Here is a 17,596-nt window from a genome sequence, read left to right on the forward strand (position 1 = left end):
AGGATGCTAAGGGAAGCTACGAGATGCTGTAGGATGCCAGGGGATACTGTGGGATGCTGTGGAATGGCATGGGATGCTGCAGGATGCTGTGGGATGCTGCAGGATCCTATATGGGATGCTGCAGGATGCTATGGGATGCTATGGGATGCTGCAGGATGCTACGGGATGCCATGGGATGCTGTGGGATGCTATGGGATGCTGTGGGATGACCTGGGATGCTGTGGGATGCTACAGGATGCCACGGGATGCTGCAGGATGCTGTAAGATGATGTGGGATGCTGCGGGATGCTGCAGGATGCCGCAGGATGCCATGGGATGCTGCGGGATGCCACAGGGTTCCCAAAGAGCAAAGGCTGGTGTGAAGCCAGAGCCCTCACATGCACCCACTCCCGCGGGTCACGGCAGACCTGCCCCATCGTCCCCGGGTCCCTCTGCCACCACTTTGCGGGTGCCTCCCAACGGTGCCCGTGGTGGGATGCGCTGTCCCTGTGAGCCCAGACCGGCACGGGAGGTGCCCGCGGGGCCCCCGATGTCCCGGCAGCTGCCTTCTCCGCCAGCCGCGGCCCCTGCGCCCTGTTTCCCGTGTCAGCACAGCTTTGTTGTGACAGCCGAGCACAAACCTCTGACCTTACCTGTGCTCAGCAGGAAAACACGAGCCGGGAGCAGCAGTGCCGGCAGCGGCGGTAGATGCTGACAAGGCACAGGGTGCACCAGGCGCCGGGCAGAGCGGGATGGGGAGGGTTGTGCCATGCGGGAATTGGGCAGAGCCCCCCCAGGCAGCGGCACCAGCATTCCCCAGACAGGGATCAAGCTGAAAAACCCCGGGGAGCTGGGAGGGAGAAGCGCGATGGACCCAGAGAGGACACTGAGCCAGGCACCGCAGCTGGGGATTGGGCAGGGATACAGGCAGGGGTACGGGATACAGGCAGGGATACGGGCAGGGATACAGGCAGCGATATGGGCTGGGACACAGACAGGGATATGGGTAGGGATACAGGCAGGGATATGAGCAGGGATGTGGGTAGGGATACAGGCAGGGATATGAGCAGGGATGCAGGCAGGGATGCAGGCAGGGATATGAGCAGGGATATGAGCAGGGATGCAAGCAGGGATGCAGGCAGGGATACGGGCAGGGATATGAGCAGGGATGCAAGCAGGGATGCAGGCAGGAATATGAGCAGGGATGCAGGCAGGGATACGGGCAGGGATATGAGCAGGGATGCAAGCAGGGATGCAGGCAGGGATACGGGCAGGGATATGAGCAGGGATGCAAGCAGGGATGCAAGCAGGGATGCAGGCAGGGATACGGGCAGGGATGCAAGCAGGGATATGAGCAGGGATACAGACAGGGATACGGGCAGGGATGCAGGCAGGGATGCAGGCAGGGATATGAGCAGGGATGCAAGCAGGGATGCAGGCAGGAATATGAGCAGGGATGCAGGCAGGGATACGGGCAGGGATGCAGGCAGGGGTACGGGCAGGTGAAGCTGGGTTTGTGCTCCAGCTCAAGTTCATGGTGCTCTGAGCTGGAAGCAGGGGCTGCCTGCAAGCCAGGCAGGAGAAGCCGCTCTGCTGCCCCCCAGAAACCCACCCAGCACCCCGAGGAGAGGGGACGCTGCGGGTGGGTGACCGTCCTCCTCTGCCCACTGCCGAGGGTGGGCATTATCCTCCTGCCACGCTCGGGGAGGGAGAGGGGCCACCCCAGGGGTGCAGCCGATGGCTGGCCGGGCTCCCCCTTGCCCACCCTGCTGCCAGCGCGGGCAGGGGGCTGCAGGACCACCCTCTGCCCGCACTGAGAGCCACAACGGGCAGGAACCAGGGCCCCGAAGGCTCCAGAAGGGGGTTAGCGCTCTGCCCGGGCTGCCCGCGGCGTGCTCAGCCTGCCAAGCAGGCACAGCCCAGCCCAGATGCCAGGCGGACAAGCCAGGCTTTCTTTCCCGGCTCCGTCCCCGGTGCGGCGTTGGATGCATGGCACAGACCCTGCTCTGTTACGCCCACGCCTTCACTGGGGGGCCGCGGGCAGCCGGGAGCAAAGGGGCTGCCCCACACCGCGCCCCGGAGGCTTGCACACCGCAGAGACACTCCAGCGCGAGATCCCAGCGCTCGGCTCGCTCGGCTGCCGCCCGATTACGGCAATGAAGTCAAGGCGAGCAGTGGCCCTGCAAATTCACGTCAGGTTTCCTCCCGCAAGAGGGATGGGATGCGACTCGGGAGCTGTTTGAAAGCAATTTGCAGCTGGAGATGCCAAGAGCAGGCGGCAGCGCTCGGCGAGATGCTCCTGAGAGGGGAAATCCTGCCCCACCGCCGTGCCGGGAGCATCCCGGGGCTGGGAGCACTGCGGCCGCCAGGCACGGGGAGAGGCCGGTGGGTTTTGCGCTGCACACTCCCCACCTTGTGCACCGCCAATACCCCAGGACCTCATCTTCCTACAAACAGCCCCAAAAACACAACAGCTGGGCCGTCCCTCCCAAAAACCCAGCGAGACACACTCGGCTGGAGAATCGGCTCCCCGGGGAGGCGGTTAAAGCACCGCTGAATAAACCAAGGGGGTTTAAAGCTCCGCTGGGCTCCCCTGCACCCGGCATCTCCATCCGGGAAAGCCCTTTAGGGTCCCACTGCCGCAGTTTCATCCCGGGAGCAGCATCCCGGCACGGGTAGGGCTGGCTGTCCTTTGCCACTGGAGTGGAAATTAAACCCACTCGTGAGATAAGCATCACCGAAGGGCACTCCACGAGTGCTTTAATTAGACCGGAGCTGGGGGGGGCGCGGGGGAGGTGACAGGGACCTTTCTGCTTCCCAGGCGGCACGGAGCCACGTCTCCCCATGCAGCGCGATGCTCCGCAGCTTTCCCAGACCTTGGATTAAGGGGGAGGAAAGCGCAACGCTGCAGCACTTTGGTCGCTTTCCAAAATAGCTGCTACAAGGCAAAAAAAAAAAAAAAAAAAAGGCAAGCAAACGGCCTATGACAAATCATCCCTACGCGGCTCCCGGAGCTGCTGCCATCCTGATGCACGCCTCGCTGGCACGAGCTCTCCGTAGAGCCGTGCCGGAGGAGCACAGCGTCCCAGTGTCCCGGGGGAAAGCCACCGAATCTGCCCCGGGCATGGAAAGTGGGGACAGGGATGGTGAGGGGGGGGCTGCTCGGGCAGAGCTCCCCCCGCTGCACCCCGGGGACATCCAGCAGGGAGAGACGGTTCCTCCAAAGCCACCCGCCGGCCACGCTGCTCCCCGTGTCACCCGGCTCACGGGGGACCCCCGAACTGCCAGAGCTGGGGGCGGCAGGTCTGCGGGACCCCCGGCAGAGCGGGGCAGGAGGCTCCCGCCATCCGGCCCCACGGCGAGGACGAGCCACCCCGTCCCCGGTGTCCCCACGGCAGAGCCCCGCGAAGCCTCGTTGCGCTGCGCCCGGTTCCCCGGGGCCGCACTTACATTCCTCCGATGGAGACGGTGGCGCACGTGCGCTCGGAGAAGGCGGGCACGGTCTCGGTGGCGCTGCTGGCCGGTCGGATGTAGTCCACCGTCACGTTCACCTGAGCGAGACAGACGGGCGGGGGGGTCAGTCCCTGCGCATCCCCCTCCTCCCCCGGCCCCACAACCCCGCCAGCCCCAACACCTCCCCGTGCCCAGGTAAAGGAGCCGTTTGCCAGCCAGGTTTGGCACCGACGGTGCTGCCAGCGAAGCAACATCTGACACACCGGCGTGTGAGCCAGGGCCGGGCACGTTAAACCAGGAGCCTCCCAGGGAGGACAAGTTGCCAGCCCGGGTTCCTGGCACGGGCACTGGCGCTCGCCGGCAGCGCCCCGATGCGCTTGTGAAGCTCTCGGCGTGCCGGAGAGCCGCGGCAGGGATCCCGAGCACACGGGCAGCCCTGGTGCCTCCTGGTTTACGGGTAATTGCGTTTTGGCCTCTGGAAGGAGAGCTCGCCTGGAGCTGCAGGTAGATGAAAGCGCAGCTCCCTGCGAAGCCAGAGCTGTCAGCTGGCATCAGTGTCGCCGGCACCGCGCCGAGCGGGACGCCGAGGCCTGTTTGCAAAACGCTTTGGCGAGGCAGGGAGAAGCCCCGGGGTGCCCTGGAAACCCGGCCGTGCACCCAGCGCCGAGCTGCGCCGTCCCCGGGTGCGCTGCGCCCGCGCCACCACCACCGCTGCTCGCCTCCCATCGCCTGAGAGCACTCAGCTGTGCCGGGGACAAGCACCACCATCACTCCCACCCTCCCCCAGACAGGCATTTGTGCACAACAACCAGTGGGGGTCCACCCTGGGGGGCAGCTTCTGCTGAATGACTGCATCTCCTGCTGCACCAGGGCTCCAGACAAGCCAGCGGGTGCAAGAGATGCTCATGGGTGGGATCGTGGCTCAGGTTCCTGGCACTGAAGCCCCTGGTCATCACCCCCCACCACCTCTTGGCCATTGTCTCCCTCAGCACCTCTTGGCCATCATCCCCCAGCACCTCTTGGCCATCACCCACCAACACCTCTTGGCCATCATCCCCCTCAGCACCTCTTGGCCATCACGCTCCCAGCACCTCTTGGCCATCAACTCCCAGCACCTTCTGGCCATCATCCCCCAGCACCACTTGGCCATCAACCCTCCAGCATATCTTGGCCACCAGCCCCTCTTGACCATCAACTCCCAGCACTTCTTGGCCATCATGCCCCAGCACCTCTTGGCCACCATCCCCCAGCACCTCTTGGCCACCAACTCCCAACACCTTTTGGCCATCATCCCCCAGCACCTCTTGGCCATCAACCCTACAGCACCTCTTGGTCATCTCCCCCCCCAGCACCTCTTGGCCATCACACCCCAGCCCCTCTTGGCCATCACCCCCAGTAGCTCCCAGGGATCACACCCCAGAGCCCACTACCAGCAACCAGCATTTCCATCCTGCACCTGGCCTTCGAGGCCCAGCTGGACCCTCAGACTGGACCAGGGTGTCGTGCTGCCATATCTGCCCCCCCAAACTCTCTCGTCCCCATGAGCAGGGCTCGGTGACCAGGCCAGCGAAGGTCACGGGAGGCTCGTGCCCACTGCAGCAGCACGGGCTTTGTCCCAGCAGGCGTGGGGCAGGAGGGCTGGAAAAGCCGTGTCCTGCGATGCCACCCAAACCCACCGGGGAAGAGACCAGAACCAAAGCCCGAGTGCTCAAACACCGCCCTGGTTTCAGCCGGGATTGAGTTAATTTTCTTTCTAGTAGCTGCTGCGTTGTGAATTTAGTAGAACAATGCTGATAGCACATTGTTTCCGTTGTTGCTAAGTAATGTTTACATTAGTCAAGGACTTTTCCAGCTTCCCGCAGAAGCCGAGAGGGAGCGCAGGCAGGACAAGCTGCCCACAGGAACATTCCCTACCACAGGCACATCCTCAGTGTATCAACGGGGCATGGCCGCCGGGGGTGGGGGGAGGAATCCGCGATTGCTGTTGGGATGGGATGGGCAACCCATCGCCGGGTGGTGAGAGATGGCATCGTATCACTCATTCTGTGTATTCTTTTACCATTACTATTATCATCATCATCATCGAATCATCATCGTCATCAAATCATCATCATCATCATCATCATTACTACTATTTTCTCTTGTTACTACTACTATTACTACTACTACTTACTATTACTATTATTATTATTATTTTCTCTTCCGTTACAGTTCTGCTAAACTGTCTTTATCTCAACCCACGAGGTTTTTTCCCCCTCCTTTTCTCCCTACCCTACTTGTGGGGGGGTGAGCGAGCCAGCAGGCGCCCGCCTGGTCCCAGTTGCTGCCTGGGGTTAAACCATTAAACCCCGACGAACACCCAGGGCATTCCCACATCCGCACCCCCCCGTTTCGACGCCAATCCCACCCAATCCCACCCCTTGGTTCCCCCAGAAAAGCCCTTCCCTCACTCGTTCACCGGCTCTTCAGCCGGAGGAGGCTGAGGCGGGGGGACACGGGGGGACACGGGGGGGGACACGAGGAAGTCCTGCTGCTGCCCCCCATCACCCCAGCCCAGCCGTGGCGTTGGATTTAGGCACTACAGCCTTTTTCCAGGTGCGCCACCACCGGTACCTTGAGCCACAGGGAGCCAGGCGGGCATCCGGCTCGGCGGCGCGATGGAGCATCCAAAAAAAAAACAAAAACCACCCTTTAAAGCTCTTCCGGCTTTCTAAATGAGCATAAAAATGCAAAAAAGGTAGGATTGCCGGCAAAACCCCCCGCCGTCAGCTCGCTCCCTCGCACGGCCGAGCTAATCAAGGTTTGCAGCAGCTGAAGAGGGGGCCCCGGCAGGAAAGAGCCAATTAAGGGGCGAGGTTAAAGCGATTCCTCCCAGCCAAACTATTGTCACAACAACTGTAGGGGAAAAAAAGACAACGATTACTGCGAGAGGCAGGTCAGGAGAATTCAAGCTACTGCGGGGCTTTTGGAAATGTCATCTGGCTCCGCTTGGGAAACACCTTGCCTGGAATTTGGTAAAAGGGATGGGGAAAAAGCCGGCGCGGGCTGGGGGGAGGTCGCCCACAGCCAAAGCGGGGACGGGGCACGTGTGAGCCCATAGCTGGGGTTTGGGTCACCCCATCGTCATGCAGGGGGGACATCATGGGCAGGGGACGAGCCCCCCGGCAGCGGGGAGGCTGTGCCTCGTGCTGCGCGGCGTCGCAGAGCGTCGCACCACGCCGCATCGCACCGGGTTGCGCGTTGCCCCGCAAAGGGCTGCGTTGCACGGCGTGACGCTGCGTCCGTTGCGTTGTCCCCCCCGCACCGATGCAGCTGCGGCTCGTTGCGGTGACAAAGATGGCGTGTCCCCATCCAACCCCCACCTCCCCACCCCTATGTGATGCCAGCGCTGCTGCCTCTGAGGAGTCGCAAAAGCAAAACTCCCTCCCTCGGGGCGGGAACAAGCAGCTTCGGAGCATCCTACGGATTCAGCGTGAAAGGGCTCCAAAGTGTCCCCGCTGCCACCGCCTCGGGCTGAGCGGGACTGCGGGAGGCCGGGATGTGATGTCCCCACCTTCCCCAGCAGCTCAGCCCCAGCAGTGACAGCAAACATGAGGTGTGTGTCCCGCCAGGGCTGGGGACACCAGGGGAGGGCTGGCAGGAACCGGACCCATAGACCCACTCAACAAGACCCACGGCCATGGCGCGGCACGGCATGGCACGGTGGCGTGACACGGCACGGTGATGTACAATGGCACGGCGGTGTGGCACGGCACGGCACGGCACGGCACGGCACGGCACTGGCCACACGCCCTGGCGCCCAGGGGCTGCAGGGTGGAGTGGGCGCTTCCAGAGCTGGCACCTCGTTGTTGGCACCTCCAAGGAGCCACCAGCGATGACAGGGGCATCCGGTCATGCCAAGACTTGGGCTCAGCCTCCGACACTCCTGTCCCCACGGGGTGCTGAGCTCCAGCCACAGCCTGGAGAAGAGAAGGCGCCGGGGAGACCTTCCAGCCCCTTCCAGTCCCTAAAGGGGCTCCAGGAAAGATGGGGAGGGACTCTGGCTCAGGGAGGGGAGCCACGGGACGAGGGGGAAGGGTTTTACACTGGAAGAGGGGAGATTGGGATGAGATATTGGGAAGAAATCCTTTGCTGTGAGGGGGGTGAGCCCCTGGGCCAGGGTGCCCAGAGAAGCTGTGGCTGCCCCATCCCTGGAGGGGTTCAAGGCCAGGTTGGACGGGGCTTGGAGCAACCTGGGCTGGTGGGAGGTGTTCCTGCCCAGGGCAAGGGAGTTGGAACTAGATGGTCTTTAACATCCCTTCCCACCCAAACCAGTCTGTGATTCGGTGATTCGGTGATTTCCCCACCTCCCAGGGTGCTCCCGAGATGGAAGGTGCCATGAAAGCACCCACAGCACTCTGACCGAGCCCCTGGGCACAGGGACACCAGTACGGGATCGAAGGACCCAAACGGAACTCTGGGAGCCGGCTGCAAACCAGGAATTAAAACCTTCCCTTCATTAGCACCTCTGTCCCTCCCCTGCTAATTAATGCCCTGCAGCCCCTGGGGCAGAGCTGCCCCCAAAGAGTCCCCTCCACAGCTGCCCGCTGGGAGCGACGAAAGGCAGCAAACAGGCAGGAAAGTCCACGTTTCGATTCCTGCTCCTCGGGCCCCAGCAAGAAAAGGGACGTCCCTGCCGTGCCCACCGTCCCCAGCGCCCACCGGCAGCAGCTTCGTGCGCTGGCCCTGGGCAGAGAAGGGACGTGCAGGGAGCGCGGCGCCATCCCAGCTCGCAGGGAGCAGGTTTCTCCCCCCGGCTCCGCTCCCGGGGGTATTTCGCAGCAGGTTCGCCCGGGAGGGTGGCCCGGCGCACGCAGCGGCGCCGCCGTTCCCCCACGCTTATGCTTGGAGCGACAACGCTCACCTCGAGCGTGCTGTTTTCACCAGCGGAAAATCAACTCCCGAGAGTATCCGCAGACCCAGCTCGGGCACCCCCTGCACCTCCTGCACCCCCAGCCCCGGCTTGGGCACCTCTCGCACCCTGAGCCCCATTTTGGGCATTTCCTGCACCCCCAGCTTGGGCACCTCCTGCACCCCCAGCCCCGGCTTGGGCACCTCTCGCACCCTAAGCCCCATTTTGGGCATTTCCTGCACCCCCAGCTTGGGCACCTCCTGCACCCCCAGCCCCGGCTTGGGCACCTCTCTCACCCTGAGCCCCATTTTGGGCATTTCCTGCACCCCTAGGTTGGGCACCTCCTGCACCCCCAGCCCCGGCTTGGGCACCTCTCGCACCCTGAGCCCCGTTTTGGGCATTTCCTGCACCCCCAGCTTGGGCACCTCCTGCACCCCCAGCCCCGGCTTGGGCACCTCTCGCACCCTGAGCCCCATTTTGGGCACCTTCTGCACCCCCTGCTCGGGCACTTCCTGAACCCTCAGCCCTGTTTTGGGCACCTCCTGCACCCCCAGCCGCAACTCAGGCACATCCTGCACCTCCAGCCCTGTCTTTGGCACCCCCAGCCCCGTCTCAGCCACCCCCTACACCCCCAGCCCCAGTTCAGGCACCTCCTGCACCCCCAACCCCATCTTGGGCACTCTTGCACCCCCAGCCCCGGCTTGGGCACCCCCTGCACCTCCTGCACCCCCAGCCCCAGCTCAGGCACCTCCTGCACCCCTAGCCCTGGCTTGGGCACCCCCTGTACCCCCCGCACCCCCGGCCCCGTTTTGGGCACCTCCTGCACCCCCAGCCCCGGCTCGGCCACCTCCCGCAGCCGTACACCCAAGCCGGGGGAGCTGCTCGCCCCAGCCCAGGCCCCCCTGGCCGCTTTTAGCCGTGAGACCCCCACTCCCCCAGCCCAGAAGCATCAGGGGACACTGAGAGCAGCAGCGCCCAGCTCCGGGGCTCCGCTACGGGCTCCTGCAGCCGCCCCATGGAGCTGTGCCCCACGGAGCTCTGTCCCATGGAGCTGCACCCCATGGAGCTGTGCCGTCCCCGCGCTGAGCCCGGCTTCACCCATCCGCCACCCGCCGGGACCCAAATCTGCTGGAAATCGCCCCAGGGCACCCCACCGCAGAGCCACCAGGGTCCCACACGGCTGGCCGTGAGCCAGGGTCCGGTGACACTGGGCACACGCACGCAAGCGGCCGTCGCTGCCACCCCACGGACCCGCAGCTCGGTCAGTATTTCGTGGGGGTATAAAAAGCAAAGCGGTTCCCGGGCGCAGAGAGCGCCGTGCCCAGCTCCCCGTGGCTGCCAGCACTGCTGAGGGGCCGGGAGGGCAGGGGGTGGCCGTCCGCGGGGTGGGACACGGGGTGCCTGGCCGATCGGTGCCCGATCCCCCCATCCCTCCTGCACCCATGGGACCCGCGGCGGGCTCTCGCTGCCTCCCGGCGCCGGCCAGCATCGATCGCAGCCATCTATCGGCGGGTTTCCAAGGTCAGCTGCAGTCAGTGTGAATTAAATCACTCCGCCAGCTCTCTCCTCCCTGGAGGAGATCCAGCCCCGAGAAGAATGGCACTACAGAGACTCACATGCCTTTGTGCAGCCAACGCGCTCAATGTCACCCGCCCCGGCTCCCCCGCTGACACCCGGGGCTGCGTTGGACCTGCCAAGCCCCTCCTCGCCCATCACCGAGGTGTCCGGCACCCTGGCGTGGGGCAGGGGAAAGGGTGGCCGAGCCAGGGATGGCGAGCCGTGTCCCTGTCCCTGTCCCCACGAGCCCTGTGCCTCGCCACTGTCTCTCATGCGAGGGAGGACACGGCCCCTGGGAAACGCAGGGCCACCGCTGCCAAAAACCCGCGCTCACACCCGCGGCAGGAGGAGGAGGAGGAGGAAGAGGAGGAGGAGGAACAGTGCCCAGGGCACCGTGCGCTGCATCCCCGGCACGTGGCGACTGGTACATAGTCCCCAGAGTGTGGTCACCAGCATGTGGTCTCTGTGATGTGGCCCTCAGCGTGTGGTCCCTGGCATACTGTCCCCAGTGCTTGGTCCCCAGGATGGGGGGACATTGTCCCCAGCATCATGGTCCCGACGATGTGGTCCCCAGCACATGGTCCCTGGCACACTGTCCCCAACATCATGGTCCCAACGATGTGGTCCCCAGCACGTGGTCCCCAGCACACGGTCCCTGGCACACTGTCCCCAACATCATGGTCCCAACAAAGTGGTCCCCACCACATGGTCGCAACAATGTGGTCCCCAGCACATGGCCCCTGGCACACGGTCCCCAGCATCACGGTCCTAACAATCTGGCCCCCAGCAGATGGTCTCCGGCATGTGGTCCCCACCATCGTGGTCCCAATGACGTGGTCCCCACTACATGGTCACTGGCACACTGTCCCCAACATCATGGTTCCAATGATGTGGTCGCCAGCACGTGGCCCCTGGTGTGTGGTCCCCAGTGTCATGGTCCCAACAATGTGGTCCCCAGCACGTGATCACGAGCAAGCTGTGCCCAGCATGTGGTCCCTGGCACACTGTCCCCAGCACCACAGTCCTAATGATGCGGTCCCCAGCTCACGGTCTCTGGCATGTGGTCCCCACTATCATGGTCCCAACGATGTGGTCCCCAGCACATGGCCCCTGGCACATTGTCCCCAGCATCATGGTCCCAACGAGCTGGTCCCCAGCATCATGGTTCCAACAACGTGGTCACCAGCACATGGCCTCTGGCATGTGGTCCCCAGCATCATGGTCACAATGATGTTGTCCCCAGCACGTGGTCCCTGGCATGTTGTCCCTGGCACATTGTCCCCAGCATCACTGTCCTAATGATCTCGCCCGCAGCACACGGTCTCTGGCATGGGGTCCCCACCATCGTGGTCCCAACGATGTGGTCCCCAGCACACGGTCTCTGGCATGTGGTCCCCACCATCACGGTCCCGACGATGTGGTCCCCAGACGTGGTCCCTGGCTCGCAGGCGGGTCTTTGGGAGCATCCTCCCGGCCTCAGAGGCAGGAAAGGGGGGGACCAGCTCCCCTTCACGGCCCTGACACGGGGCACGAGCTCGCAGGGGAGGTAAAAATAGCCCCCGCGAGTTTGTGACGAAGAAGGGCTGGGAGATGCGCAGGCGTTTCAGACAGTAATTATAGCAGAGCAAGTCTGGTCTGCCACCCACCCCTGCCATATGCACCCACCCTGCGCCCGCCCGGCACAGCCTGGCCCCCTCCTCCCTGCTGCGTCCCATGTCACCCCCCCCCAGAGGGGACGGTCCCCTCCGAGCCCCCCTGGAGCAGGAAGGGATGCCACCGGCACGGCACGGAGCCCACCCCAGCCCCCTCCAACCTGCAGGCACCAAAACGCGGGTGATGCCCACGCAGCCCCGCACCCATCCTTGCCCCCACCTCTGCCCTGTTCCCCCCGCCCCCTGCCCCCGGAGGGACGAGCCCCCTCGCCTCTGTGGGGACAGAGAGTGGCTCCAGGCTGGAGGGGACCTGCAGACCCCGGGGAGGGCACAGGCTCCCGCTGCAGCTCCAGCCTGGGGAGGGCATCCATGGCACCCCGCCGGGGGACGCTCCGCCGCGGGATGGTGCCCATCCCACTCATAACACAGCTGGAGGGAGCCGGGACGGTCCCACAGCCCCCATTTTGGTCTATTTTATTCCTCCTCTCCCCTCCCTGGGGACAAGACCGGGGGCAGCTGGGACGTGGCTGATGCCACCCAGGAATTAAACCCATTTGCAGCTCGGACGGCGCAGACCCGGCTGCTCTCATCCCCGTGGGGTGGGAAAGCGTCCTCGGCACCGACCCGCAGCGGATCCCCCCTGCCCCACGGATGCTGACGTGGGGTCCCCGAGGGTCGAGCAGAGCTGCAGCCCCCCCATCTCCACGGGAGGGGACGCGCCTGGGACGCACACGTCCCAGCCTGGCACCCCCCCGGTGCCGCGGTGCGGGACACCACGGGGCAGCGCGGCAACGGCATCTGCGGCAAGCGAAGCAAGATATTCATCTTTAAAATGAAGAAATGTCCACACCACGGAGGAGGGGAGTCTGCTTTGCATTCAGACCCTCAAGCCTGAACTTCCAGGAGCCCAGCGACAAGTCCCCCCGTGACACCTGTGCAGCATCACCTCTGTGACGCCTGAATGGGGACAGATCAGAAGAAAACTGGAGAAAGCTGGGGAGGGACATTTTACAAGGGCATGTAGCGATAGGACAAGGGGGAAGGGTTTTCCACTGGAAGAGGGGAGATTGGGATGAGATATTGGGAAGAAATCCTTTGCTGTGAGGGGGGTGAGCCCCTGGGCCAGGGTGCCCAGAGAAGCTGTGGCTGCCCCATCCCTGGAGGGGTTCAAGGCCAGGTTGGACGGGGCTTGGAGCAACCTGGGCTGGTGGGAGGTGTCGCTGCCCAGGGCAGGGGGGTTGGAACTAGATGGTCTTTAACGTCCCTTTCCACCCAAACCACTCTGTGATTCTATGATTCTAAGAGCTCAAACAAAGCAGGGAGGGAGGACGGGGTCGGGCAGCGGGTCCTCCACGCCTGGATGCTCTGTGACCCCAGGAGCCGGGGCCGATCACTCGCTTGCAGCCCGACCCTTCCTCACCAGCACCGCTCGGCAGGTCCTGAGCCACAACCGGAGCGTCCCGAGGCTCGTCCCATCCCAACAGATCCCAGCAGGACCAACGCTTCCTCCGTGCCGTGGTGGGACACCAACGAGATGCCACGTTTGGGGCCTCTCAGAGCGGCTGCGATGGTGAGCGGGGCTGTGAATCCCGGTGGGGTGAGGGGGCGCAGGCGCCTCTGCGGGGACAGCCGGACCCCCGGGGAAAGTTCCAGCATCACGTTTTCCCTCTGGATGGGGAGTTTCCTTCCCAAGGGCCGTGGCGCCGGTGTCACCGCCCATCCCGCCGCAGGAAGGGTGCTTTGCTGGGAACGGCAAGCAGGAGCCTGCATAATTTGTGTTCAGCTTTGCCAAGCTTTTCCTTAACCCCCCTCCCCATCGCGGCCCCTCCGAGGAACGAGCCCGGGATGTGGGATGGGGGCTGCAAAGCGAGCTGAGCCTGCGGAGCCCCCCCGGCCGCTGCCGAAAGCGGAGCCTGCAGCAGCCGTGGGGGCTCTGCGCTCCCTCCTCCCCGCCGGCCCCGGCAGCAGCGGGGGCCACCGAGCCCCGAGCGGCCGAGCCGAGCCACGCCAGCAGCCCCGGGCTGGGACTGACCTTGCCGGGACCTTTTTCTGCCAGAAAATGTGAAAAACTCAGGGCTGCAGCCTGGCAATGGAAGCGGCCGGCAGAGTCATCCGAGGAAGCGTCGGGAGGAGGAAAAATAGATGCGCGGGGAGGAAACAACCCTGAATTTCTGGTCATTACACCGGGAACAATCCCGTTTTTGCTCTCTTCACCCTCCCCTGCTGTCAGGGAGCCATTTCAGGCCGCTGCAGCGCCCGGAGCTGACTTCTCCCCTCCCGCTCGCATCTGCACGCGCTGCTTATTCCAAGCGGAACGCAGGCGGGAGAAGATCCCTCCCCAGTTCGGCACTGGGGGAGCAGCCGCTTCTCCAGAAGAGCAAAATCCTCCCCAAATTCACACACGCCGTCCCCATCCCTCCCGGCCGTGCCGGGATGCTGAAAGTGGGACCTGCCAAAAACCTCCCCAACTGCACCCTGACCAGCTGCCACCGTGCCGTGCCATGCCGTGCCGTGCCGTGCCGTGCCGTGCCACCAGCTCTCCCGAGTTTGCAGGCTGCCAGTAACACGCGGCGAAAATCGCCCATCGGTGTAAAAACACGCAGAAGGCTGCAAAAACCTGCAAAAGGCTGCAAAAATCTGCCAAACTCTGCAAAAGCCTTCCCTCCTCCGGGGAGAGGGAGGATGTTCCAGGGGAAAATGTTTTCCCCACGGTCAAACCCCATCCCTTGTTTTTCCCAGCCGGATCTCCGGTCCGCCGGCGGTGTTGGCACCAGGAATGCTGCTTTGGGTAACCCCAAAAGGAGCATCCCGGGGAGCATCCGACCAGACACAGGCGGATGCTCCGGAAAACAGCAGGAAACCCCCCGGCTGCTGCTTGCCAGGCAGGCTGGGCTGGCGCTCGCCGGCTCTGGCAGTGTTCTCAGCTCGCTGCCAGCCCCCCGGCCCCGAGCTGCATCGCCAACGGATCCCCGGGCATTGAACATAAGCTGCAGCTTTGCAGATAAAGCGGCGCAGGGACGGAGGGCGAGGGCAAGGCCACCCTCGGCCCGGGGAGCGGGGAAGAGGAGGCACGGCCACAGTTCAGACACGTTCCTCCTCCCGTCCCTCGGCGTCAGGCTCCAGTTATCGACCTCCCCATCGATCCGGGCACGATCCCACCCCAATGCCAATCCAGGGGCTGGCTATGGCACATGCCAGGGATGCCGGGCATCACCAGTCCTCGTGCCAATCCAGGGACTGGCTACGGCACACATTGGGGACACTGGGCATCGCTGGTCCTCATGCCAATCCAGGGGCTGGCTATGGCACACGCCAGGGATGCCGAGCATCACCAGTCCTCGTGCCAATCCAGGGGCTGGCTATGGCACACGCCAGGGATGCCGGGCATCACCAGTCCTCGTGCCAATCCAGGGGCTGGCTATGGCACATGCCAGGGATGCCGGGCATCACCAGTCCTCGTGCCAATCCAGGGGCTGGCTATGGCACACACTGGGGACACTGGGCACCGCTGGTCCTTGTGCCGTGGGAGCACCACGTCCCTCTTCATCGGGACCTCTGGGTCTCCCCCAAACTCACAGCCCCCAGAGTTCGGCGGCACCAAACGCCGGCACCTTATGGAGGGGATGGGTGCGGAGGTGCCCGGGACGTGAGGACCCCAGTGCGTGGCAGAGACCCACATCTGTGGGGCAGCAGCCCCTCGGGCACCCCGGGGAAAGCCGTCCCTCCGCCCGCCGCCCCCCCGCCAGCTGCCGAGCAAGGGACCGCATCGCTTCCGCGCCCGGGGAATATTTTTCCCTGAGTTATCTCGTGCCATCTCCCTCCATGCGAGTGATTAATCCTCCCCAGCTAATTAGAGGAAAGGGCCAAGAGCGCCCATTTAGACTCAATTCAATTGCCTGCACGATGGCATAATTAAAAAAACCTGCTTAACGGCGGTGCATGCCCAGCGCCGAAATCGATGGGCAGTGGCTGTGCGGGGGGAACCGTCCCCGCCCCGACCGGAGATTTATTCCACCACCGGAGACAAATCCATACCGGGGCACAGCAGCCCAACGCCGGCGGCCACGGCAGCCGGCTCATCCCACACCACTGGGCAAATTCCACCGCGCCGGGTCATTCCATGGCTGCCGGGACGGCGCAGGTCCCTCGCGGGAGCCGCAGTGGCTCTGGCAGCGGGCACATGCTGCGGCGGCACAGGGAGCCGGCACCGGCACGGCGAAAACCGGCAAAAGAGTCAAAGGAAAACCAAATCAGGCCTGTTAAAGGGAGAAGCAACGCGCCGTAAAAATCGCAGCTTTAGAAACTTGACGCTGCTTTGATGGAAGGGCGAGAGGGAAAATAGATTATATTCCATCTCTCTCCGGCGCCCTGGGAATTCCGATGCGGTTCCCGCAGCCCGGCTCCTCTCCCAACGTGAGAAGCGCCACACGAGCCGAAAGCGAAGGGGCTGCCGCAGGGTTATTTCTCCCTCTTCTCCCCTCGGTGCTTTCTCCAGAAGGAGGACAGAGGGAATTATTTCTGGAAGGGATCGCAGCGGTTTATTTCTCCCGCTGGGGCCGGGGGGAAGCCATGCTCCGGTGGGCAGCTCTGTGCCGCAGCATGTTATGGGGATGCAGCGTTCCTGCCGCGGGGCTGGAGAGCCGGGAACGGGGTGAGCAGCCAGGGAAGGAGGCAGAAAAGGAGGTGGAAAATGGGAGAAATGGGGCCGGGCTGGGTTTCAGGCTCTGCCGACCATGAACTGGGGTTCATGGAAGTAAGTGGCTGGAGCTGGAAAGTCCTTAGGGACGGCAGGATGGATGGACAGGAGGTGGGACATACCATCCGGCACCGCAGCCGTCCCCGGGTCCCCGAGCCCCTGCTCCCCTCAAATGCCCGCAAACACCCCCAAAATCAGCGGCGGCAAAGCCCATCCCGCTGCCCCCAGCTCGCGCTGCCCACCCAGAGCCGGGGTCGGGCACGGTGCCACGGTGAGGGGTCCCCGGCCAGGCACGGCAACGGGAGGGATGTCCCGCCGGAGACGCCGCGCAGCCAGGAGCGTGGCACACCCGGACAGCAAAACACGGCAGCAAGATCTATTCATTCCCAATTCATTTCGTTAATTGGCTGGAGCTGGGAGGGGCGGCGACAACCGCCAAACCGGAGAGGGGATCATGGGATCCCATCGTGCCAGGATGGTGCTTTTGAGGTGTCTGACCCCAAACGCGGGCCCTGCTGCCTTCACAGCACCCTGCCCGCACCGGACGGCACGTTGCCTGCACCGGACGGCATCCTGCCCACACTGGAGGGCACCCTGTCCGCACCGGATGGCACGCTGCCCGCACCGGACGGAACGCTGCCCACACCGGACGGCATGTTGCCTGCACCGGAGGGCACCCTGTCCGCACTGAATGGCACCTGCCCGCACCAGATGGCACCCTGCCGGCACCGGAGGGCACATTGCCCACACCGGACGGCACCCTGCCCACAACGGATGGCACGCTGCCCGCACTGGATGGCACCCCGCCGTCACCGGATGGCACGCTGCCTGCGGCACCGCCGGAGCACAGGCACCGGGAGGCACCAGGACGAGGAGAGGAGGGCAGCTGAGGACGCATCTCTCTGCAGCCCAAGGACTTTTGTCCTTGCTGGCAAAACGCATCCCACCCCATGCCGGGACCGGAGCAGCCGGGGCTGGGCAGGGGCTGCCCTCCTCCCGTTGATGGCCGAGCCCCGGCCACCCGGCCCAGGGCAGCTGGGGCTGCTGACACCCCCGGAGCCCGTGCACCAGCAGCTCCCAGCTCACACTCAGCATCTTGCACACGCGTGTGCAAAGCCTTGCAGGTCCCTGCCCGAGAGGGGTGGCTTGTTCCAACCCCGTGTCATGTCCGGGGACCAAAGCAAACCTGCTCCGGGATGGCAAAGGGACCGCGCTACCCCATGGCGGGCAGGGGACAGCTATGGGGGTGTGAGCGGTCACCCTGGCAGAGGGTGGCCGGGCTGCCGGCAGCAGGTCCCGCTTCCCTTGGGATGGGGTGGGATGGGGTGGGGTGGGACGGGGTGGGATGTGGGGGGGTACATCCAGCTC

General features: G+C 64.2%; 1 protein-coding gene across 1 annotated transcript in view; it reads right to left on the reverse strand.

Annotated features, from left to right (window-relative positions):
* SND1 (staphylococcal nuclease and tudor domain containing 1) overlaps window positions 1-17,596 on the reverse strand; it is a 145,464-nt gene that overhangs the window by 73,441 nt on the left and 54,427 nt on the right. Inside the window, exon 12 of the mRNA XM_054188613.1 lies at window positions 3,430-3,530. Within this exon, the coding sequence (XP_054044588.1) occupies window positions 3,430-3,530 (101 nt within the window). The remainder of the gene's footprint in view (window positions 1-3,429; window positions 3,531-17,596) is intronic.

This window comes from Rissa tridactyla, chromosome 1 (assembly GCF_028500815.1).
Source record: "Rissa tridactyla isolate bRisTri1 chromosome 1, bRisTri1.patW.cur.20221130, whole genome shotgun sequence".
Lineage (NCBI taxonomy): Eukaryota > Metazoa > Chordata > Aves > Charadriiformes > Laridae > Rissa > Rissa tridactyla.